The sequence below is a fragment of the Trematomus bernacchii genome, unplaced genomic scaffold, assembly GCF_902827165.1.
Source record: "Trematomus bernacchii unplaced genomic scaffold, fTreBer1.1, whole genome shotgun sequence".
NCBI classification, from domain to species: domain Eukaryota; kingdom Metazoa; phylum Chordata; class Actinopteri; order Perciformes; family Nototheniidae; genus Trematomus; species Trematomus bernacchii.
The window spans coordinates 19,975,200-19,999,544 of NW_022988043.1; the positions used below are offsets into that span (position 1 = coordinate 19,975,200).

The 24,345-nt window shown below is 41.3% G+C and overlaps 2 protein-coding genes across 7 annotated transcripts in view; both read right to left on the reverse strand.

The window, feature by feature from the left end:
• Window positions 1-868: 868 nt before the first annotated feature.
• On the reverse strand, window positions 869-13,761 carry ascc2 (activating signal cointegrator 1 complex subunit 2). The gene is given in 30 exon segments (XM_034117525.1): window positions 869-2,244; window positions 2,649-2,740; window positions 3,027-3,111; window positions 3,586-3,691; window positions 3,694-3,769; window positions 3,771-3,810; window positions 3,990-4,009; window positions 4,011-4,079; window positions 4,081-4,111; window positions 5,208-5,290; window positions 5,292-5,339; window positions 5,341-5,382; window positions 5,384-5,410; window positions 6,073-6,134; window positions 6,137-6,206; window positions 6,208-6,262; window positions 7,522-7,596; window positions 8,075-8,103; window positions 8,105-8,144; window positions 8,231-8,335; window positions 8,422-8,496; window positions 8,583-8,601; window positions 8,604-8,694; window positions 9,158-9,271; window positions 10,218-10,282; window positions 10,424-10,553; window positions 10,684-10,857; window positions 12,091-12,249; window positions 12,364-12,472; window positions 13,688-13,761. Coding segments are annotated over 29 exon segments (2,241 nt in total). The 5' UTR covers window positions 12,448-12,472; window positions 13,688-13,761; the 3' UTR covers window positions 869-2,069.
• Window positions 13,762-19,188: 5,427 nt separating this feature from the next.
• The window catches only part of slc39a14 (solute carrier family 39 member 14), a 34,947-nt gene continuing 29,790 nt past the window's right edge, over window positions 19,189-24,345 (reverse strand). For 3 of the 6 annotated variants that reach the window (XM_034117512.1, XM_034117510.1, XM_034117511.1), the window contains exons 6-9: window positions 24,105-24,341; window positions 23,734-23,965; window positions 21,186-21,370; window positions 19,189-20,677 (exon numbers count right to left, since the gene is read on the reverse strand). In XM_034117512.1, the coding sequence (XP_033973403.1) occupies window positions 20,525-20,677; window positions 21,186-21,370; window positions 23,734-23,965; window positions 24,105-24,341 (807 nt within the window). In that variant the 3' untranslated portion in view covers window positions 19,189-20,524. The remainder of the gene's footprint in view (window positions 20,678-21,185; window positions 21,371-23,733; window positions 23,966-24,104; window positions 24,342-24,345) is intronic. The other 3 variants (XM_034117515.1, XM_034117514.1, XM_034117513.1) reach the window with 3 other exon arrangements.

Here is a 24,345-nt window from a genome sequence, read left to right on the forward strand (position 1 = left end):
TACAGTATTACGGCTTCCACAGATGACATTTTTTATGGATTTTTTGTCAAAGCACTTCAGATATTCATTGCTATCGGGATGTTAAGAGCATTCCATGGAATATAACAAAAAGTGTATCTCGAGCCAGTTTCTCAAACTTACCTACCCCACCTTTAATACTGAAATAGAGCCCTGCTGTTTTGTTAGGGCTTTTTCTTTAAATACAATTTTAAAATGTCGATATAGTAGCTGTCCTTTTTTAAAATGTCTATGCTTAAAGGGGACCTATCATGCAAAATGCACTTTTGTACGTCTTTTATACATGAATATGTGTCCCCGGTGTGTCAGGGAACTCACCAAGTGTCAGAAAACACAACCCTCTCTCTTTTCCTCCATACCCAAATCTCTAAAAAAGGGGCTGCAACGGATCTGATACAGACTGATACAGATTTGAACATTTCTCTGCCGTCAGGACGGAGGAGCTCCGCCTATATGCCAACTCTCCACCTATCAGGGGAATGAGAGGTTGCCGTGGCATGGTAACAGCATGGTAACATGACGCTCGTAACTCGGCCCCCTCCTTTGCAGGGGGGCGTGGTCAGCTGCAGCTCATGCAAAGACAGGGTGGAGGAGAGCAAAATAGAGCGAAATGAGGCATGGCTAAAATGCATGATCTGTTTGGTATTTTGAAAAAGAAAACGTATAAATATACCTTATATAGGTATGGCCCTACAATATATTATTCAAATATAGCATGATAGGTCCACTTTAAGTTTTTATAGGTGTTGCTCTCTGCTTTGTGTAGCGTGGTTCTACGAGCAAGTCAGTGCATTCATTGGGTGGTCTCAGAGAGTTACAAGGGTCTGTAAATGCAATGAAAACAATTGGCCACAGCAAATCATTTATATTAAACATGTCATTTTTACTTTTGAATACTTCAGTACAAAGGATGTATTGAATACTTTAAGTGATATATGTGTATACATACAAATCATGAGTCAAAACAGGGCTACATTTGATTGAATTATAAAAGGTATATGTGGTTAAATGAAGAGCCGTTTGGGAGCCGAAAGAGCCGGCTCTTCTTGGTGAGCCGAGCCAAATGATCCGGCTCACTAAAAAGAGCCGGAATTCCCATCACTAGCATCCATACTCTGATGAAGTCAAAACGCGTTGTACTGTGAAATAAAAAGGAGTTAATGATGACTCGAAGGATGTCAAACAGGGTTTTATTGTATTTATTTTACGTTTGTTTTAGATTTTCAATGTCAACTTCAAAAAGCATTTACATGAGATTTTTGTTTCAAAATGCTCTGATCGATCTGTTCTCTTTATAGAAATATTCTTCGCATCATGGTCACATGTCGGAGGTTCCCTCTGTACGGCACGTGCTTCAAATCATCAGGATTTTCTCTCGCTATATTTCTTTGAAGACTGGACAACAGTGGTGTGAACTGGGTAGATGTTATTACGTGCGTGCAGCCAGCTCCTCCCACAGGATGAGTAAGAGCAGCACTGATGTCCAGACTTCAGCAGGTCAGTAAATGTTCCTCCAGCTACAGAAGAGAGTCTCTCCTTAACCCTGGACTTCCTCCTGTTATTCCTATGTTCTGCTTATCTGATGATGTCATCAAAGGAACTTCAACCTTCTCAACTCTGTATCTTAATAATAAATGATTTGTTACTTGGCAAAATATGTCTTATTCTTTGCCCACAGCTGACACTCATGACTTTGGCTTTTAGTGAGCTATAAAAAGAAAATCAGTTGGGCCAAAGAGCTGAAAGTCCTTTGGGCTCCAACACTAAAAGCAGAGCATCAGACAGCATCTGATCACAACGCCCTGCCGAAGGAAGTCCGTAAACTACTACAACTTTCCAACAACTCAAAACCTTTGGCGGCTTTTCCTTTGAGCTAAGACAGCGTCTTTGGGGCTGAGGTGTGATGGAAGGGACAACACAAGGCTCCAAATTTTAACACCCCCCCACCCCCGCCCCCAGTTTTTCCTCCCCTTCACTGACTCACACCTCCGCCACCTTCCGTCTTCCATTCTTTGTGTTTTGGTCTCTCTCGCAGCGGGCCGTGCTGCCGCTCAGGAGGGGATCATGCCTTTGTTCCTCTTGCGGTCGGCCATGTTGCGGCGGTTGTGGTTGGCCCCGCGGCCCTTGCTGGCCTCCTTCTTGCGTCGGTCCACAACCGTCTCCTGCTTTTGTCCTTGGCCTTTGGGTTGGCCCACCACGTTGTTGGGACGCGGCTCCGGCCGGAAACTGGAAGGGAGGGATGGAGGGAAGTGAACAGAGTGTGGAGGGAAGCAGCAGTGGAAGAGCTACAGGACTTTTATTTAATACAGCGAGAGCATGTTTCTATCCAAGGTCAAAACTAAATGTTCTCGAAATTAAAAATAATTAGCAAAATAACAAGCATAGTCACTGTTTTTTTATTGTGATTTGCTATTTTTTGTATTTCCATTCAGATCATATCCTTTGATATGAAGTGTATTCAGTATTTTAAATTGCATTAGAGGGCTCTTCAATCCTCTAACCTCAATTCCGTATTCATTAAGAGAAAAAGAAACCTTACTGAGAGTGGAAAAAGGATGAGGAAAAATCTAGAGAAGCATTATTTATCATGAAGAATGTTCTTGGATGGATTTCCAGCTGGAGAGTCTTACCCTTTCCTCTGATGCATGTCAGCTCTTCGAGCCTCGGCCCGCTCTCTCAGCAGAGCCGGGTCCTGCACAAACTGGTCCCTGTTTACGTTGTTCTGAAATAAAAATCGATTCACATGTCAACACGGGATTGGAAAAGGCACAAAGGAAACCAAAAACTGTAATTACCGGCTCCAGGTTGTATGCCTCGCCCAGCAGAGGGTAGTTTATTATTTATGGTATGTTTTAAATACATTCCTGCGCTTTGCATATGGTCTTCATTTTAAGCAACATGCAAAAATACTGTAACGATAAAACGTGAAGAAAACATTTTAATCTTATCACTAAGCTTGAGGTCTAAAAGAAGTTTTCTGTAATGTTGGATCTTATTTCAGTAGGTACCTGTAGTGGTTCTTCCTCCTCCTCCTCCTCCACCTCAAATTCTGGTTTGTTTCCTTTTCTGAGGATTTGTGGGATAGTGAAAGGCCTGCAAGGAAATACAAAGTTCAAATGAAACGCATTTGATTAGAATCATCCTATTCCTCATTTAGACAGCATTCCATTAGATATGGCTGTAACAGTCCGTGTCAGTTGATAGAATACACTGTATGATGCGGAACCAAAGTTCACAAGCACGAGTCCACCCCCTCTCCTAGCCGTACCCGGTTAGCAACATATGCTAATAACCACTCGGTTCTTTAATTTTGGTTTTGACTAACATTAGACTCCTTTGTTTACTTCTGTAACATAGTGACATCACTATGTAACACTTGCGCTTCAATTGGCCAGCACTCTAGCACATTGTTCATGATAGTCTAATGGGTGGATTTCTAAGCAGTTGAACAATCACAACAGGAGCTAACAGCTAACCAATCAGAGCAGACTCTGGTTTCCGACAGAGTGTGAGCCTAATATGTCCTCTTTGAAAGGTTCCCCCTTCCCCTCATACACTGTGCCGTACCTCCTGCTCAGCAGACTGTCTCCGTCCGTGTCGTTGGCTCCCACTTGGCCCATGTCGTAGGTGTCGTCGTACTCGTCGTCGTAGTCGTCCAGGCCGTACGCCTCGGGCTCTCTCCAGGCTCCAGGACCACCTCGTCCACCACCGTCTCGTAGGACAGGTAGCGAGCTTTCTGCTCCGCTATGTGCCTGCTTGTCGTTCAGTAACTCTTTGGCGCTCTCCCCTTTCCTGCAAGAATTATAATAACACGGGAGCAGATCACAGGCTAGTCCCACCTTTTCTTCTTTCTTTAAATATGTAAATGATTTTAGCGTTATTAAGAATCCTACTTTGCTTTCACTAAACATTTTGGGTAGGGTTTTTTTAAGCACATAAAGAGGAGTATTCCTTTTCTGTGCTCATTTTACCTCCTGCCTTTCCAGATGCGGGGACATGTCCACCTGGTCTCTGCGGAAAACGTCAAACTCGTCATCATCGAACACGTTGGATCTGACGTTTCAGCACATCTGGAAGTGGCTCCACCACTGGCCTGAAGGGACAGAAGAAGAACGGGAGTCAAACACGGCTTTGAGGATACATTTAGCTTCAAATGATTCACTACACCCATTCTACAAATCATCCTGCAATATATTTGATCATTTGTGGAGTTTGTCCCAAAAAGTATTAACAGCCATTTAGGTTATCAATTAACTGAAGTTATCAAATATATATAATTTAACAAGCAATAATGCTGAAGATTTGAATGTTTCATCTTCTTAAAGGGGCCCTATTATGCTTTTTGGGGGTTTTCCCTTTCCCATAGTGTGTTATAGAGGTTGTGTTGCATGTTAATAGTCTGCAAAGATTAAAATCCTAAAGAATCCTCCAGAGGGAGTCGAGTCCCTCCCTGCCTGAAACGCCTCCATTGGACTCCTTTGTTAACTTATTTTCGATTCGCTAGCGCTCCAATACATTATACGTGATTTGCGTAGGGGCGTGCATCACTATGATAACGCCATCAGAGTAAATAAGAAATTAGAGCAGCAAAAATAAGTGACATTTTTTAACTGAAAGCAATTATTTCTACATGTGCCCCTCTCTATCAAAATCAGACGGATTTTAACTGCGTTCCGAGATAATAAAACTTGTGATTGTGTTATTTTGGGGTTCAGGTTGATTTTAAATAAAGTGTTGAACGTATAATTCTACTCGCCATATTGAGACGATAAAACGTTTTTAAGCTTGTACGGACAGGCTATCAACTTAAGCTCTCACTTACACACACGTTCTTGATGCTACTAGCTTAAAAGTGAGTTAGCCTAATTCATAGGACAGATGACTCTGAACAATAATCTGCTGCCTGTTGAACATCATTGAAGGAACCGCCTGTTAACAAACTTTGTCAATAAAGATTTCAGAATCCAAGCTAATCCAATGCAAGCACCTCTTTTCACCCTCTGTCTGAAACCAGAGCCCAGTCTGCTCTGATTGGTTAGCTGGCCGGCTCTGTTGTGCTTGCTCAACTGCGTAGATATGTCCCGCCTCTTAGGCCATTACGTACAATGTGTTGGAACGCTAGCCGATCTATGTGGCAATAATAAATAATTAGCATTTTTAGGTAAAGGCCCCCCTGGTGTGGGGGTCACCTGCGGCATGGCTCGGTCCCAGCTGCGTCCAGGCTGGGGGCCAGGCGGTCCTCCAGGATGTTGTTGATGACCAGCTCAGAGTTTGTAGTGGTACTCCTTGAGGCAGGCCAGCAGGAAGCCCTCGCCCAGGTCCCGGCAGCAGGTCCCTGATGCAGGTCAGCAGAGACTCCTGCTCCAGCCTCGCTCACCGCACACACCGCTTCCTGAGAGGGACACCACGGCAGAGACTTCATTATCCTTACTGTCATTTAAGTTTTTAATGAATGGATTATAATATTATAGTTGTACTGATAAAGGTGCTGGTATATGTTTTATTGATCTCTACTCTGTTTTTGTTAGTGTGCATCTATTCTGCTTTTTAGATTAACGTTTTTTTTTATGGGTTTTCCTTTGTTTACAAAGATATAATATATACAGGCTTGGGAGTTAATAATTACATGTAACTGGATTACATTACTGCAATATTCCACTTACATTAAAAAAGACATTTCTACAAATGATTGCTAGCAGGATAACAATGTTACAAAACAAAATAAAGGTTTGCAGTATAGTGTTTGTTGTTAAAGATCAGATCTTATCTCTTCCCTGTAAGCTGTACTGTTCAGTAGGCTAATACTTCAAGTGTGAATCTATACGCCTACTACCTGAATCTGCTTTATGGCTTTCTTTCTTTCTTCCATTTGTTATTTTTATAATTCAGAAGTTGAACCTTTATGTTCATTAAATAGTTGTTTATGCGCACACTCGTTAGTAGTCACTATCACTAGTCATGTGATAGTGAACTGAATGTTTTTACTGTTGAACAAAGCAAGACAAATGAAGACATGCTGCTTATGAGATATATAATAATAATTAGAGAACTCACATTGTTCCCTTGTCGGGGAGCGTCCACCATGGCCTCGGCCCCCCTCAGGCCCTCCCCCCCCTCTCTGGCTCTCGGGCCTCAGCAGCACCGCCCGCTGCTCCCTGATACTGACTGTGGGGCCTCCGGTGGCCCACTTGAGTCCCAGGCGCTCTGCACCCCCTGCAGCAGGTAGGAGGTCCGGGTCTCATCTCTGATCGGAGCAGGAAGTTAGTGGAAATAAACCATCAATACTGCAGACATCATTAACCGCTGCTAATATTACAGTATGGCTGTGAGAACATTCGTCCATCCTGAATATCCCTCCACTAAAACTGGTGGTTGACCTGATCTTATTGAAAAGGCAATATTCATCCTACCAATTGCAGTCCTAAAGAGGGTGGTAAGGGATACTATGGCCCTAAATATAAAAAGGCGTATAAGGGCTGCCCCTACACTCAAGAAAAAACATTTGAATGTAATTTCTACCTTTGCAAACACAAAATGTATTATCCATCTTTGTCCCAAATGTGGCTTGATTTGCTCCACTAGCTCAACACAATCTGATGTGGTTATATAGGCTCTATGAACCTACACAAAATAAACTACGAGCTGTGGATCACCAGTGAATCGATTTATCATTTGGTTTATTAAACATCAGAAAAAAGGATACTAGCAATTTCATAAAGCCCAAACATTAAGTAATAGAATGTCAGAAATACAAAATGTACTATAATGTTAGACAAAGAGAACTTTAAAATTCTTACTTTGCAGAAACTGGAAGCATCGGATGGTTTTGAGCTTGAAATACTAAATATTCAGTGATTTTCGAAATAGTTGCTGATTGGTCCATATGGTGCCTTTTTCTGGCAGGCTGGGCACTGGGCAGAGCGTCCTCCCAGCATTTCATCCAAAGAAACGCTCCCAGAGCTTTTATATTATATTTCTTTGACAGTAATATCTTGACAACGTATCACCGCTGCTGTATGACGGACTAGCTTTGCCCTCATGGATTTCATTAGTTGTTTGTGCTACTATATATTCCTTTCACCATATAGCCCCACCGTCATATGCTTCCTCTCACACTCACCTGCAGCTGGCTGATTTGCTTAAACAAATGAGCTTTTCAGTCTTTGTATGATATGGAAAACACAAGGTTGAAAACAAGCTTCTCCTCCTGCTGCGAGGCATGTGGCTCTGTTTCTCATGGAATCAGTTGAAAAAAGAAGGTGGCGCACAGAAAAATCAGCTATGTGGCTCTTATCAACCAAATGCTGCCCCTACACTCAAGAGGAAACCAACATTTTACCCGGTGGAAACATAAAATGTATGGTCCATCTTTGTCCCGAATTTAGACTTGATTTGTTCTACTAGCTCAACAAAAACATGAACTCTGAAAAGATGGTTATTATCTGGTAGAAACCTATTCAGAAAATATATTTTTCGTTTTTCCTGTAGAGCGGTGAAGGATACATGACAGGGAGGGCTTGTTGTAGGAGGCTGATGTAGTCTGCGATGGGGAACTGCTCATCAAAGTCTGACAAGAACCTGAGGGGACAAAGAAAAAGGAATCCCATCATGCACTTTGTTATTGTGTCTCAATAGATGAGCGCAACGCCACGTCACTGCCCGGCCAAATAATCGCCCCGCCCACTTTCAGGTGAAAACAAAGAATCGGCATCAGGCATAACGATTTGTTATCATGCCTAAAAGCTGCTGTGTCTTGTCTTGCACGTCAAACACAACAATCCAAAGTTCAGATGTTCTATATTTTGACTAAAAGGACCGTCAAAGTGAATATCTGTGGCCTCTACAAGAGAGAACTGAGATTGTTATTATTGGGACCCGGTCAGTCATGAATGTACATCTACACTTCCTCACAGCTACATTGTGATGCCAGTAGTAAAAGTAAACATGTGTAAGGCTAAATGTCAAAGTAGTGACTGTAGATGCTGCATTAGAAGATAGAAAAAGTGAGACAACCCACTTTGGAAAAGCCCCCACCCCTAAGAACCAGTAGTTTTACCTTTTCTCAGGTAAAAAAGATGTGAAATGTTTGTAGCAGCTCCTCTGCACATGATTGCATGTTTTCGCCCCTGCAAGAGAACAAATGCAGCGAGTTAATGTTTGCACGTGGATGTCAATTCTGCTAAGATGCATGTAGAGAGTGTGGACGTCTCACCCCTCCAGGATGGGCTGCAGGCAGCTGTGATGCAGCAGCAGCTGGGCCATCTCCACTATCTTACGACAGGAGTGGGACAGCCTTTTCCACAAGTCCTCCTGAAGACTAAAGCATGGTTTGGGACATTATTCATGGGTGGGTGTCAATCTTTTGGCTTTAATTAAGATTTTTTAAATGCAGCAGAAACTCACCCTGTAGCATCAAAGTTCCTCTTCCTCACCGCCTTCTCCAGGTCGGGCATAGCGCTCTCATAAAACGAGACCAGTCTGCAAGAGAGATGAAAACAAAGTGGTGGTGAGAAGCTTTTGTGAAAGGTGCGGCTGCGGTACTACCGGGTCAGTCCATTGTTTACCTGCTGAGGAAGCCGTGGAGTGGAAGCTGGAGCAGGCAGCGGGGAAGATGTCCAGGAAGGCATGGATGGTGGTGGTGGAGTCACACAGGTACAGAACAAGATCTACCAGATCCTGGGACAGAGAAAAAAACCACACATTTATTATCACTGACATGAAGCAGCAGTGTAACTTTCTATGATTTGGTATCTCTAAATTCACTTTTAAAGACCCAGTTTTATAGAATAGAATAAGGGGCGGGCCCTTTTATGTTTTTTGGAGTTTCCCCTTTCCTGTAGAGTGGCCTGCTTTTTAGTACATTTATTCTGTGTGTAATAAAGGTGTTCCGTTTGAATGTAAAAGCAGTTTGTATCTCTGTTGGAAAGGTGCTATATAGATAAAGTGTCTTATTATTATGGTGCTGGTTAGCCTAGTTTCTACACATTTTATAAAATTACTTTTTACATAAATAGTCACTCTTGCAGATTTGTCTCCATGCCAGAACAGTCTGAATTATATTTGTATTTGAGAACACATACATACTGGATATTACAATACGTAGTATCTGTGTATGTGTGTGTGTTTGTGTGTGTGTTACCTGCTGGCTCATGGTCATGGCAGTGGGCTGTTTGTGTGCGTTCAGCTTCATCGGCTCCATGGCTGCGGCCCCCTCACAGTGGAGACCACACTTATCCATGATGGTGTCGAAGATCTAAGGGCAATGGAGAATAACAGAAAGAGAGAATTAGAGGAGAGTCAGTTACAATGTCACTGTAGGACATATACAACACTTTTCAAAATACTATTTATTTTTTGTCTAAGATGCCTGGGGTGCAGATATTGGAAAATTGTGAGTTTTTGATTTCTTTCCATTAATGAGAGTTTAGTGCAATATCCAACAGCAAATTATATATCTGTGCATTATTTGTTTAAAGAAAAAACATGTGTCTTGTGGTGCTGTACAGATGTCTGGGACTGCAAATCGTATTATTTAGACTCCATCAAAAATAGTTTGGTACAGAAAACAAATATCAAACATCATTATAATACATTTTCAATAACATCTTACAATACTTAAAAACTACAATAATCAAGAATCCTAATTTATGACATCCTCTTAATATTTTAAAGAGGCCCTATTATGCTTTTTTTGGCTTTCCCTTTCCTGTAGTATGTTATATAGGTTTGTGTGCATGTTAATGGTCTGCAAAGGCAAAAATCCCAAAGTTCCCTCTCCCACATACGACTCCCCCCTCCCCCCCCCGCCTGAAACGCCTCTGTTTGACTTGTCTGTAAAATAGTGACATCACTAACACTTGCGCTTCGATTGGCTAATACTACAACACAGCGTACATAATAGGCTAAGGCAGTAGACCGATCACAACAGAGCTGACCAGCTAACCAATCAGAGCAGACTGGGCTCTGGTTTCAGACAGAGGGTGAAAAGAGGTGCTGCAGCACAGGCAGTATGATACAAATAAAGAGCTTTTTGAACATTAAAGCTTGTAAACATGTCACAGTAGAGACACAACATACAAATATGAACCTGGAAATGAGCATAATATGTCAAGTCAAAATAAAATGCAATATTTTTTCCGGAGGTTTCTACTGCACTTTTCGTGTAAATATACAGCTGTGTTTTGTAATCATAACCTCACCTGTAACACAGTGGGCACTGTCTCATCCAGGTCGACGTAGTAAGACGGCTGGTGGTAAAGATGTTCTCTGAAAAAGTGAAAACCAATATCAAAGTAACCAAAGAGTGAACACTAGGAGTCTTCACCACGTCTACTCATCTAATGGATACATTTCCCATCAAAATACCCTATGATGATTCAAATGGAACCCATAATAAAAAGTTCACCTATCATCTTGTGCAGCAGCTGGCTGTTGCCCTTCCCAAAGAGCACACACAGATCCAGAAATTTGGGAATGTCAAAAAGGAAGTTCTCATAGATAATTTCTCCGAACACAGACGGAGTGAGGAAGCTCTCCTGAAGAAGAAGGGAGAGTCAGCAAGTGTTAAATCGATACAAAAGTGCTGTCAGAACTGTTTACTAATCAAACTGCTATTTTTAGTGATCAGTAAATGATTCTTTCTTCACATTTGGTTGCAGCTCCTACCTTGGACTCTTTATGCGTGGCCATCCTGAGGAAGGTCAGGAACACCGCCCTGTGGACGCAGCGCTGCATGTCTGCCACCGCCGGGGAGGAGGGCATGGTGGCCAGGTCCAGGCCGCGGGGGGCGTGATGCAGGTATGAGTCTAGGCACCTCTGCAGAGTCTCATCAAACACCACCTGATGGAGGAGAAAGAGCAGAGAAGGGAGGGAAACAACTATTTTAGCTGTCATGACTCAATCTACAGTGGTTTTTTGTTCTGCTGCCATACACTTTTGTGGCTCACGGAGATGAGAGGTTTACTATGAATCAGCCTAGCTAACAACATGTTGAGGCTGGCCAACAAAATGATCTCTGACCCCAACTATGTACTGAACAGCGATTTTATGAATATATGTTATTATCAAAGGAGATACAGGGTCCCACGTTTTAATAAGGTTAGCCTAAAGCAAACTTTTCAAACTCAAGACGTGCAGGACAAATTAGTCCCACCCCCTAATTCTATGTGGCACGCGAGAGTTTTGCAAAAAATATCATTTCTATCAAACTATTCCAAACTATTCAGAACAGTGTCCATAAACTACAAGTCCCACAATGCATGGCATTTTGTGACATGCGCACTGAAGCGTCTCAGGTGTTTTCTAGCAGCATTCTCAACACTGTAACCCACTTTATCAAAACCTATGTTGCTATGGATGTTGCTATGGCAGCATGACAATTTAAATAACCTTAAAATAATGAATGACGCTGATCGTACCACGACGGGGTTCCAGACAGGGGGTTTTCTGTCTCGGCTTTCACATTTATAAACTATTATCGCCTCAATCAAATGATAAATAAAGCGCCTAAATTGTGCTTGAAAATATTTGTGTAATGGTAAACAAACAAAACATAAGCCTATTATATTTGGGCTATTATAATCTCATAAATTCATGGGAGTTATGTTATAATAACACAGATACATGTGAGTGTGTGTTCCTATATCCAATATGAACTAATTGTTTAAATACATTTTACAATTGTTGTTTTAGTTGTTGAATATCTGCTTTTCCCTAGACTTCTGCTTTCAGAGCTAGTTGATTTGACTAAAACAAATAATAATCAAATGCATAGGCAATCATGTAACATTATAACGAGTACATATATTTATATAGTGTCAAAGTTACCACCGGCTCTTTAAGGGCAACCATAATGCTGATGTGGTGCGAGTTTGACAGCCCTGGACTAAAGCATTTTCTGCGCAACAGTCAATCCTACATTTAAATCCCAGTCTTCAGTGATGGTAATAGTATGTTAAATGTCTGTTTTTCTTGAATCTTGTCTTGTCCTTGTTTATGTTGCAAATAGAGCGATACATTTCAGACTTGATCTGAGTATTATGATATTGTATCTTAATGATAACGGCCCCTCACCTGACACCAGAACTTGTCATGGGGCAGTGCCAGCAGCCACTCCAGGTCCTCTGTGATGAATTTGGCATGTTCCAAAAACTCCTCCACCTCAGCGGGAGAGCCGTCTTCTGGAGGGGATTTGTAAGGCACAAAAAAACGGTCCTCCTTCCTTGCCGGGTGCTGATGGGAAACAAAAGGCACATGTTGTCCTTCTGATACAACTTGACTTTAAGAAAGGTGAGTAAGGTGATTCTTTGACTGTTTTTTTGAATAAGATGATGTGATACGACTCACCAATGCAGGCAGTGTCTGCTCTTTTCCCAGCGGGCCCTTCTCAGTCACCTGCTGCTCATCCAGTGGCACTTGGGCACAGGCCATGGCTTTTCTTCTTTAGTTTCTTCTACTACATCAAAACAACACAAAGACAATTCAATTACATTTTTTTTTTTAAAAGGTAGCTCTTATCATGTCATAGTTACACTTTTTTTAAATCATAGAACACACTTTGTAAACTCTTTGTAAAGACAGAAGTGTGATTTGATTTATATTATATTCACCAAAAACAGAACCTGTCATGGATTATTCTTTTTTTTCTTTTTAAACAAAGAGTTTTGTCTATACTTTATTAAATATAATGAGCAATTACAGAACTATAATCTCTCGTATTTTGTTGCCTTCTTTAAAAGCAGGCCACGTCATTTTACTCACCTTCATTTATTATATCACTTGCAACTACTTTTAATCACACTGAAAGACTTCCAGTCCCACAGAATTACAGCATAACGAAAACCCAAACTGTGCAAAGAAGTACTATATAATCAGATTTCTTTGTATTATCCTTAGTCTAAGAGGGTACATTTACATTTGGTTGCATTTATTTACAATTGTTGTATTTGTATTGGCTTTGTGCTATATATTTGTGAATGAACTATACGTCTGTACCTTGTCTTGTATACTGATGTTTGCACCTTATGCTCATTCGTTCAATGTGGTGTTTTGAAAGGCACCTCCATCTTCTTTTCTGCACTGTATAGTAATGGAAAGTATATATTGTGTCTTCCAATGTCTTTAATATAATGTTTAATCAGGAGAAGTACATATTTGTACATCCTGCAATGGAAAGGATGCAGGTAATATAGGGACATCGTTTATTACTCCCTTCTTCTGACCTATTAGCAGTTGGAACGTGTCCAAACTGCTGAAGCAGGGAACTGCTGTTAGCTAGCTAACAGCAGCTGTTTATAAAGTACTAACAGCTTGAGAGTTAGCCAAATTAACTAGCTGTTAGCTCGTTATATCAATGTTAGTTACGACTGCTTATAACAAGTAATATAGCCACCTGTTAACCACCAACGTTACAGCACAACAATTGTCTGCTTACATCGAGACTGTAGGTTAATTATCTAATTTCGACTAAAGAACTGCGTAGATGAGATAGCCTGCTAGCTATCTGCTAATCACCAAGTTACCGAACTGACAGCTCGGCAATGAATGGAGAGAAGCTAACGTTAATGTAACGTGGCTAACCTACCGGTGACTTCAGGACCGTCCCTTTGTGACTCGTATGTACAATAATTGAAACGTTATCGGAAATGAACGCTTTAATAAATATGCTCACCTCTTAATGTGACTGCCTGTAAATCGTTAAAGCCATTTCGTCTAAAAAGACGTAGCAGCTTTCTACAGTTTCATTAGTTAAAATCATTCAAAGTGACCTTTAACATAAATAAAACATCATACAAATCATTAGATGATAATTCATCAACCTTTTTATTTGAGTCAATCAGTCAAACACATAAACAAAGGCCAAATATATTTAAAAAAAACACACAAGCGAGAAAGTTGCTCTAATATTGAATCCAATCAAGTCCCATCCGATTAACAACAAAATCCAACACTCTGTCCTGAAGACAGAACCCAGAGTAACCACTAACCAGGATGACAGTCTGTAACACAGTCAGGAGACCTTTACAAACTGCCCCGCCCCCTCGCACACAGGAGAGAGCTCTCTCGTCTGGATTGGAAAGATCGAAAATAAGATCGAAAATACATCATAGACGCATTTTGTAGTCTTATTGCATATTAGAAACGGAGTTGGCGAAACTAAAACTGCAACATAATGTTCATGTAGCAATAATACATATGACATATATGTTTTAAATGTCTCTACCACTGTCTTTAATAATTCCGGCCCGGGGCCCGTTTAATACCGGGGCTCGGTACCCATCCCTACATGGGGAGAGGCGCAGCATATTGCTAAGGACTACATGCGATGGAGAGTTCTCATCTCAGCTGCAATGACATGTCTGGAAACCCCCTCTCGGGTGCCCCATGCATAGCGCGCCGTCAAAAGCTGCTTCATAAGTTAAGTTTCGTTTCTCCGCACCGCTCCGGGGTAAAAAAATGGTAGTTACATCACAGCTGTACGGCTGGCTGACAGCTGTAGCTATACGTACTGTGTGTATTTCGCGGGTTGCTAAATGCTTTGTGTGTGTTTATGTTGACAAGGAGGTTTAATAACTGTGTGCTACACAAAACGTGCAGTCAGTTTCATTTTCATCGCCGTTCGTAGTAGAGTTAGCAGGGTATTTTTATTTTAACTCTCGTCCCAAATTCGTCCCAAAATTAATTTGTATCCTCCCCGACCCGATTTTTTTCGGCCCCGGGACGACGGGAGGTCCTTAAGCTCGAGCCCTGGCAGCTTTCTACAGTTTCAGTTTCCTAACGTTTCTAATCACCTGTGTCCTGCCCGGAAGTGACGTAATGTTGTTTTGTCTTTTACAGTTGCCTGTCTTTACTGCCCCCTGGTGGGCACCAGAGCGCAGCACAAGAGGGTTCATTTATCAAAAGATACATTTATCTATCTATATACACTAGGTACACTTCTCAATAAATAAGAATATCGTGGAAAGGTTGATTAAAGGTAGGGTATGTAAGTTTGAGAAACCGGCTCGAGATACACTTTTTGTTATATTCCATGGAATGCTCAACCTGTTAAGCCCGAGAGACCCCGGTACCGGGGCACTGCCGCAACATCTTGCAGGAAACAGTGTCTGAGGGCATGTTCATTTAATAAACTATGAATGTTTTATATCCATGTAACGGGAAGAAACTCATCTAACTGATAATTTTTATATTTTTTTCAAAATAAAACCCACAATGCTAACACTGAGCCTCTGAATTAGCAATGAGCGAAAAATGCTAACACCTTACTGCACCGAAAATCACTCACAAAACCTTATTATTTATCTCTTCTCTACATCCATGACATCGTTTCACATCGTGAGGTGACACAGAATCGATGGACACCCACATTATCACTGAATTATACTAAATGGCGACGTTATAAGCAAAAACGGACATCAAAACAGGTGACGCTAGGTAGCTAAAAATGCTAACATTTTTACCTTGGCTCTGTAGTCTCTCCAAAGTGGTCTTCAATGGCATTAAAATGATAAAAACGCTGCTGAAGTTAATCCATAGGTTAATCCAATGTGTCTGTGTCCCTTTGAAATGATTTCTGATAATCCATAAGCATTAAAACTGCTTTTCCGTTTCCAGATGTCAAAGCTAGAGATACAGTAGGTTCACTCTGATGCAAAATTACATGCGTGAAGCCCCCACCTTTTCTCTTCACAATGAGTGTGTGTGGGGGACTCCCCCTTCGATTCTATTGGCTCCAACGGTCAGAAAGAGGTGTCAACCATCAAAATCGACCAAGGGGGGCCAGAGATATAGAAAATCCACCCAAATGACCCCAGAAGTGGTTTCTTTTTGCTAAATCTCTCTATAAAGGTCAAATGTCACTTGTTTTGCATCAATCTTGATACAGGGTACTTATTATATGTTGTACTTTGGATTCCTAAAGCTTTTAGTCTACCTTACCATCATCCAAGGGTAGTTTTCACTATAAGTACAAAATAATTTTTGGACGGACACTATAATTTACAGTTTTTTACTATGTAAAATCTGAATTTTCTTTAAAATAAAAAACATCTATATTGATTCTGAGTTTTCTACATCCAACTCACAGGTTTATCATTACTTTGAGAAAAAAGATTATTAATTTAACCCTTTTAGAAGGGAAGATATGGTCATTTGTTCAGGGAATGTCATTTTCGAGCCTGAGACCTGAAAAACAGGCTCAGGGCTTAACAGGTTAACATCCCGATAGCAATGAATATCTTAAGTGCTTTGACAAAAATCCATACAAAAATGTCATCTGTGGAAGCCGTAATACTGTAAAAAGCACGACCAATCATTTTAGCCGACCCGGCTAAAATAACTGGATGGCCTACCTGCCTGTCAGCCTTCCATCTGTGCACAAACTTATCTCGTGCCCTCATTGGTCATGTGCGCGTTCGTGTGTGTTGGATGAGGGGCTCTATAAGGAAGTGCCAGATTTTCTCCGGTCGTGTATTTTCAAATTCTAGCGATCTCGAGCCGGTTTCTCAAACTTACATACCCTACCTTTAAGTTCAATATTTCTATTAAAAAAGGAAACTCGTATATTATATAGATTCATTTCACAAAAAAATTATTATTTCAAGTGGACCACTGAGCCACAGACCAGTTCCTTTTCTCCTTAGCACAGGTAAGACGCTTCTGAAGTTGTCTCTGGTTCAGGAGTGGCTTGACACGAGGAATGCGACACTTATATCCCATGGATACGTCTGTGCGTGGTGGCTCTTGATGCACTGACTCCAGCCTCAGTCCACTCCTTGTGAAGCTCCCCAGCTTTTTGAATGGCCTTTGCTTGACAATCCTCTCAAGGCTGCGGTTATCCCTGTTGCTTGTGCACCTTTTCCTACCACACTTTTTTCTTCCACTCAGCTTATGAATATGCTTGGATACAGCACTCTGTGAACAGCCAGCTTCTTTAGCAATGACCTTTTGAGGCTTACCCTCCTTGTGGAGGGTGTCAATGACTGTCTTCTGGACAACTGTCAGGTCAGCAGTCTTCCCCATGATTGTGTAGCCTACTGAACCAGATTGAGAGACCATTTATTTAAAGGCTCAGGAAACCTTTGCAGGTGTTTTGAGTTCAGTAGCTGAGTCTACAATATTGCATTTTTTCAATATTCAAATTTTCTGTGAGATACTTAGCTTTTCATTAGCTGCAAGATTAAAACAAATAAACACTTGAAATAATTGAGTTTGTGAAATTAATCTATATAATATATGAGTTTCACATTTTAAATAGAATTACTGAAATGAATCAACATTTCCATGATATTCTAAATGTATTGAGATGAGTAACTGTATAAAGCATCAGGAATGACACTACAAAAAAAAGCTGTAGTGACTATATTACTATACAAATATTGTAATTCTATTATAGTTACATTGTCAATAATTACTTTAAAATATGAATATTTTAAATTATGAAACGTTTTAGGTTAAAGGTGGGGTAGGTAAGTTTGAGAAACCGGCTCGAGATACACTTTTTGTTATATTCCATGGAATGCTCTTAACATCCCGATAGCAATGAATATTTTAAGTGCTTTGACAAAAAATCCATACAAAAATGTCATCTGTGGAAGCCGTAGTACTGTAAAAAGCACGACCAATCATTTTAGCCGGCCCGGCTAAAATAACTGGATGGCCTACCTGCCTGTCAGCCTTCCATCTGTGCACAAACTTATCTCGTGCCCTCATTGGTCATGTGCGCATTCGTGTGTGTTGGAGGAGGGGCTCTGTAAGGAAGTGGCAGATTTTTTCCGGCTGTGTATTTTCAAATTCTAGCGATCTCGAGCTGGTTTCTCCAAAATTACCTACCCCACCTTTAAGTTGTATTTTAAAGTAAGGTACTCCTTTAAAGGGTTAGTGGCTCAAAAAATAAATATAGAATATGAAATCGGTATTTTGAGCTTTGTCTTAAGGGAAAACTTTAAGGAGAACAGTTTATTAGGAATAACATACTTTGGTTAAAAAAACAAGACAATGACACATGATTTTCTAGGAAAAAGGACGTTTATAAAAAAGATTTCCATGACAGAGAAAGCTGATGAGGATTCCCTTAAATTACAATAAGAATATTTTTAAAATCTCAAGAAAAACAAATTGATTGGTTAATTTGACGTTCAAAAAGGGAAACTTCTGTTGTATATGTTACTGCACCGTTGTCGTCCGTGTGCTCCTGAAGGCATCATCTGATTGAATGGTTTGTGTCTGACCTTAATATTACAAAGTTTAGATTATAATAACTGACCAGCAATTCTGCATCTGTGTGTATAAGATCTGACTTTTTAAACTCATTTAAATATGCAATCCAATATCCCATTTAATCAAAATTAAATATTGAAGCAAAGATAAACAAAACAACATTTGTATAGTTACATGTTTTGTAAACTGACACTGAATTCTTCATTTTGAGTTTAAAGCATAAAATAAATATCGTATGGCTCAAACATCGATACATAACCTCCCATACAGCAGCAGTAATACTGTACCTCATGGTACACGTTTAAAAAGCTTTCAGGAAAAACACAAAAAGTGAGGTCTGTCAAGGAGACAGCCATTATGACTTCCAGTTTCTATCTCTAAAACATATATAATAACATGAATTTACAGAACGGTGGGTTTGTTAGTGAGGATGGAACATTTATTCTGCGTTTAATTTTCTCACTAAATATGGATCATATATGGCGAGTGATTTGTGGTCTTAACAGTTCCACAAAAGATGATGTTGCTATGGTGCGAATGGCTGTTTTACCCTTCAAAATAAATACAGATCATAAACCGTTTTCTTTGGCCATAAGTATGTGGATATTAAAGCGGCTTTATTCTGCTCATTTTCAGGGTCATATATATATGTATGTAGTGCCTCTCCTGTGACATGTCTCCATGCTTTAATGTTCAAAAAGCTCTTTATTTTTCTCATGCTGCCTGTGCTGCAGCACCTCTTTTCACCCTCTGTCTGAAACCAGAGCCCAGTCTGCTCTGATTGGTTTTTGTTGACCAACATGGCAAAATGGCTGGAGCCAGTGAGTTTTGCCACAAAACAAACATTAGCATTAACCAAAAAAAGAACTGAAAAAAACATCATTGCAGGGTAAATGGATGAATTGACTAACTGTTTCAGCTATTCATTGAAGTAAGGCTCAACCTAGCTTGTGCTACAATTTGTAGAAATATTTATATTTTGCCTAACAATAGCTGTCAAAGTTCTACAGATATTATATATATTAATCTGTAAATCAAACACAACAGTAATATTTTAGAGGGACAAATTGGAGCCAACAATGAAATACTGCCCCAGACCAAAAGTGCATACAAGCATGTCCACATACTTTGGGCCATGTAATGTAACTCACAGGTTAGTCATAACAACCTAATATATAGTATATGACTTCATTTTTCAGTATTTTGTGTGATTAATATGGATAAGGTTACAGTAAAGAAGGCGAGGTGTGTGTGTGCATAATGATTCAGCTTAAAGTATTTTGAATGTCACTGTAAAAAAAGAAAAAAAATATATATATTCACTGCTAATAAGGGGCACAGATGGTTAACTATATGGAAAAAAATGTTGCCTGGATGAAGCCAAAAACTCTGCTCTTTATGTCGCTTCACATATCCGAACCAGGCCTCATTGAGGAATATCCGACTGCATGCCGAAGAGAAGTTTGCCCACCAAACGTCACTGTGTAGCCCTTCACCATTCTCAATGGCCTGCCCATATTTGGTCTTCAGGTTTTCTTCTCATGTATAAAAAATGAACGCACGAACAACAGAGTCCAGCAGGAAGTCAGTTTGACGTCGAAACTTCATTAAAATTCCAGTTTAGATCCGTAACAAATTATTTTTGGTATGTAATGATAAAAGGAAAAGGAGGGAACAGAACAGTAGAGACTCAATAATGTTATTAATACAGCGGCTGTAACCTGATTGTGCTTTTCCCACCTCCTGAGGAAGCGTTGCGGGCAAAGACCATAAGTGATATAAATACTGTTGAATCTCTACAGTGGTGGCTCAATGACGTACACTGAGGAAAAGAACGAGGGGGGGGGGAATCACAAGAGCAGAAGCCAAAATGGCTGATCAGTAGTCTGGGGAATAGAGAGAAGTGTGACTGGCTGAGTATTGCACATAAGTTCAAAAGTCTTTAACTCGTCCCTGCAGACGATGCTTCAGTTGATATTTCTAGACTTTAAGCAGCTGTCAGGGAAAGGTTGACAAAACCTAAAACAAAGAAGCCTGCCCCCTTCTGTTGGGATCTACTGCACGTGTGAACTTTGAACGAACGGTTACTCAAATATTTACGGTAGAGGAGGTGTGGGTACCTGCCGCACAGCAGCCAAACTACCCAGACTCCGGGGTCCTGGAAACTGGGGATCGGAAAAGAGAAAGTAGTTCCCTCCCCTTGGGGTCAGTTTACCCCAGCACAAACACGCTGACACCTCAGTTTCATTTCATGCTGGTCAGAGTAGGTGTTGGTCCAGAGGAGGCGGGGCTAGCCCAGCTGTATCTGCCCCGAGTACATGGTGAGGAGGAGCATGATGGAGAAGCCCGTCAGCAGGCCGGCGTTCTGGATGGCAAAAATGACAAGGAAGCTGCTGCCGCCCGCATCCTCCTCCTCACGACTCACCTCGTTCATCTCTGGAAACTGAGAAGCAGAAAGAAACAGAGACATTTATATTTTTTTAAACCTCTCTGAACTTATTCTACTTTCTCCAATTCCAAATATGGGGGGAGTTCAAGTCCATCTTAAAAGGACACAGAACAAGAAACCATTGGTCAATATGATTGCTCTTATATCCCCTAATTGAAGTCGTTTTAAAATTGTGCCAGTTTTTAATGTTTTATAACAGTTTATTTTATTTTGACTGGTTAATATGCCATTTCATTTGTGTTTTACGACAGCTGTATTCGTCTGCCTGTATTGTTTTGTGTTCATTTGTTGTAACATGTTTCATGCTGCCCTCTTGGCTAAGTCACTCTTGAAAAAGAGATTTTAATCTCAATGAGGTTAAATAAAGGATCTAAAAATAGCCTCTTCCTAATGTGTTTGGAGAACTTTTTTTCTTAAAGAAGTCTGTATGTCTAATGAGAACCCTCATAATGGCACATCCTCCCTTACAACACTTGTATCTATGTTTTCCCAAGTCACTGACCATGTCTGCCAGAGCGATGTAGAGGAACATTCCCCCCGCCAGGGCAAAGATCCAGTTGGGGGAGAAGCTGTTGCCGGCAAGGATGCCAAAGCCCATGCCCAGGTAACAGCAACAGGCCGACATGAAGTTGAAGAACAGAGCCTGCTGTATGCTCATGCCAGCGTTCAGCAGGATCACAAAGTCTCCTGGAAGAGGACAGAAAGATTACATCATGAAGAGAAGAAATGACATTTATTGGATTTGTAGACGCTCAGGGCAACAACATGCCAATAGGAAACATCGACTGGCTTAAACAGAGTGCTGCAGGAATAAGTCCTACAACCTGGTAGTGAGTTAGCATTTTATTACATCTGGTTCCCTTGTCTCAAAGTTGATGATTTTTTTTACTTGATTTTGATGTGATGCTTGAGATAAGGTGTGTGGTTAACACAAGCACAAGAGATGTTCATGTTTTGTTCTATGACATAAAATAAGACAGTAAATACCAGAGGTGGGGGACTCGAGTCGCATATTTTTGGACTTGAGACTTGCTTGACTAACATTGATATAAGACTTGACTTTGACTTGGTATTCATGACTTGAGACAGATGACTCGAAAGGACTTTACTTTTTTTTATTAAATATTTGCATTTGTTTTTGTATTGTACGGAGCCCCTAAAGGGCAATGAAAAAAAAAGATACTGTATCTCATTCGCACGAGAAAGTTACCGGAGCGCCAAGTAGGAAGTGGAGCACACAGGAGACAACCGTTTCATTGCAGACTGTTATGTTTATGTTGGGAAATGGCAGTATACATTATTTTAGATATATTTCGAACTCGGACTCTCATTCACTTCATGAAATCGCTACAGCACCAGGAGGCAGCGGGACGTGTAACTCCGCCTCTGAGAAGTGCAGCACCAGCGCGCAAAGAGCTGTGCCTTTTACGCAACGCCTTCACTGTGTTTACTTTCATTAGAACAGCGACCACATGCTGGCTATGACACACACACACACACACAACAACACACACACACACACACACACACACCACACACACACACACACACACACACACACACACACACACACACACACACACACACACACACACACACACACACACACACACACACACACACACACACACACACACACACACACCACACACACACACACACACACACACACACCACACACACACACACACACACACACACACACACACACACACACACACACACACCCACACACACACACACACACACAACACACACACACACACACACACACACACAGCATTGGCTTGATGCAATATTCTTTGTGCGCAGACACAGTTAGAAAACAATGAGACAGTGTCATATGGGATCACCTTAGACAGATCATGGAGGAATGCTGTGACCCCGCTGAAGGGGAGCCAGGGCAGGAGGCTTAACATGTTGATGTAAAATATTTGTGTAGTACTCCTGTTATCACTTTAGAGCCCTTTTAGAACTTATAGGGTTATAATTTCAGTGCCCCACTCTCCATTGCTGTTTATGTTGGAAAATAAATCTAAACTTTTCATAACCACAATATTTTTAACTGATTTAAATGCGGTTAAATCAGTTAAAAACTGGGGTTATTCATCAGAATTTCGTATGACTTGACTTGTGATTTGCTTGACCTGAGCAATGACTTGACTTGCTTGACTCTCACCACAGTGACTTGGGACTTGCTTGAGACTTGTAGGTTAAGACTTGAGACTTGCTCATGACTTGCACATGTAGGACTTACTCCCTCCTCTGGTAAATACCCTACTTGTGAACAAAGCTTCTATGTGTCATAAAAACCACAATTGCTAACAAATGGCTAAATGAGACTACAAAACGTCAATACGTCCAACATTAGCCACTTTAGCTTAGCGGTGGTGATGTGCAGCCCATGGGTGTACAAAGAGAACTGGATACAGCGTTGGAGGCGAGACCCTGTTCTTTCCTACGAAAGTTGCTCAGTGAGGCATGAATAAAACATTTCCCGACTCTTGAGAGAAAAAGTATCCTTATCTGGGCCCATAGAGAATGAGCATTTTAGCGCATTTCAAAACTTTTAGACCATAAGGATTTAAATAAGGGCTATACAAGTGGTTTTGCTTGGTAGTTGATTTAGTTCAGAGAAAAAAAAATCCGCTGATTTAGAGACGTCTCTCCCAATGTAAGTATTTTTGGGCCCATTGACATCACAGACTGACACAGAAGTTGTAGTACCATCGTTTGGCCGCTAAAATAATTTGCTTCAACGTCCGGCACACTTTCTGGGGTCTTGTTGCAGCCATGCGACCGTGATATAGCTCATTTTTTGCCAAAAGTTAGCTTTTTACTTCTGGCTAATGCAAATCACAATATGGCGTAAATATCTGGAGATTATCCTGCTGAGCAAAATGTGTAAGTATGATAAACGTTGATTTTTCCGCAATATTCCAAAATCCAATGAAAAGATCCCACTGTGTCTCTTCGCGGGGTTGCTCACTTCTGGGTTTGGCCTACAAAAATACGTCACCACTGCAGTACTGTATAAAGTGCAGACTCACCGAGCTCGTGGGGGAACTCCTCACACAGGATGGCCACGGAGGTGCTGACGCCTTGAAAGACGGAGGAAGTGAAGGAGGCGCCGATGGCCAAGCCGTCGATGAAGTTGTGCAGGCCGTCGCTCAATGTGATCATCCAGGCCAGCGTGCCGATGTCGGAGTATGCGACCCCCTTCAGCCAATAGCAGCCCCTGCCACTGCGGGACCGACCCCCACTTTCTGGGCTCTGGGAGTCCTGGGATGAACAGAGTGACGGACACCCATCAGATGAAAAAAAAATGTATGAACTCACTCTGAGCAAATAAATTCTCAATACTAAGAAAAATGTGTATCAATTAGGTAAAAGAAAACACTTTCTGCCACCCCAGCCTAACCTGTGGTGTCTGTGCGGGGCTGAGCATGAGCTCCCCCTCCCCTGCGTCCACTTTGCCCAGGGCCAGACTGCTGGCCTCTCCGTTCTGCTGCAGCTTCTCCTTCTCGCCCTCCACATCTCCGTCAGGGGTCGAGTAATGATCTGCACTCGGGTAATGACTGTGACCGTGGCCCTGGCCCTGGCCCTGGCCCTGGCCCTGGCCCTGGCCCTGGCCCTGGCCCTGGCCCTGGCCCTGGCCCTGC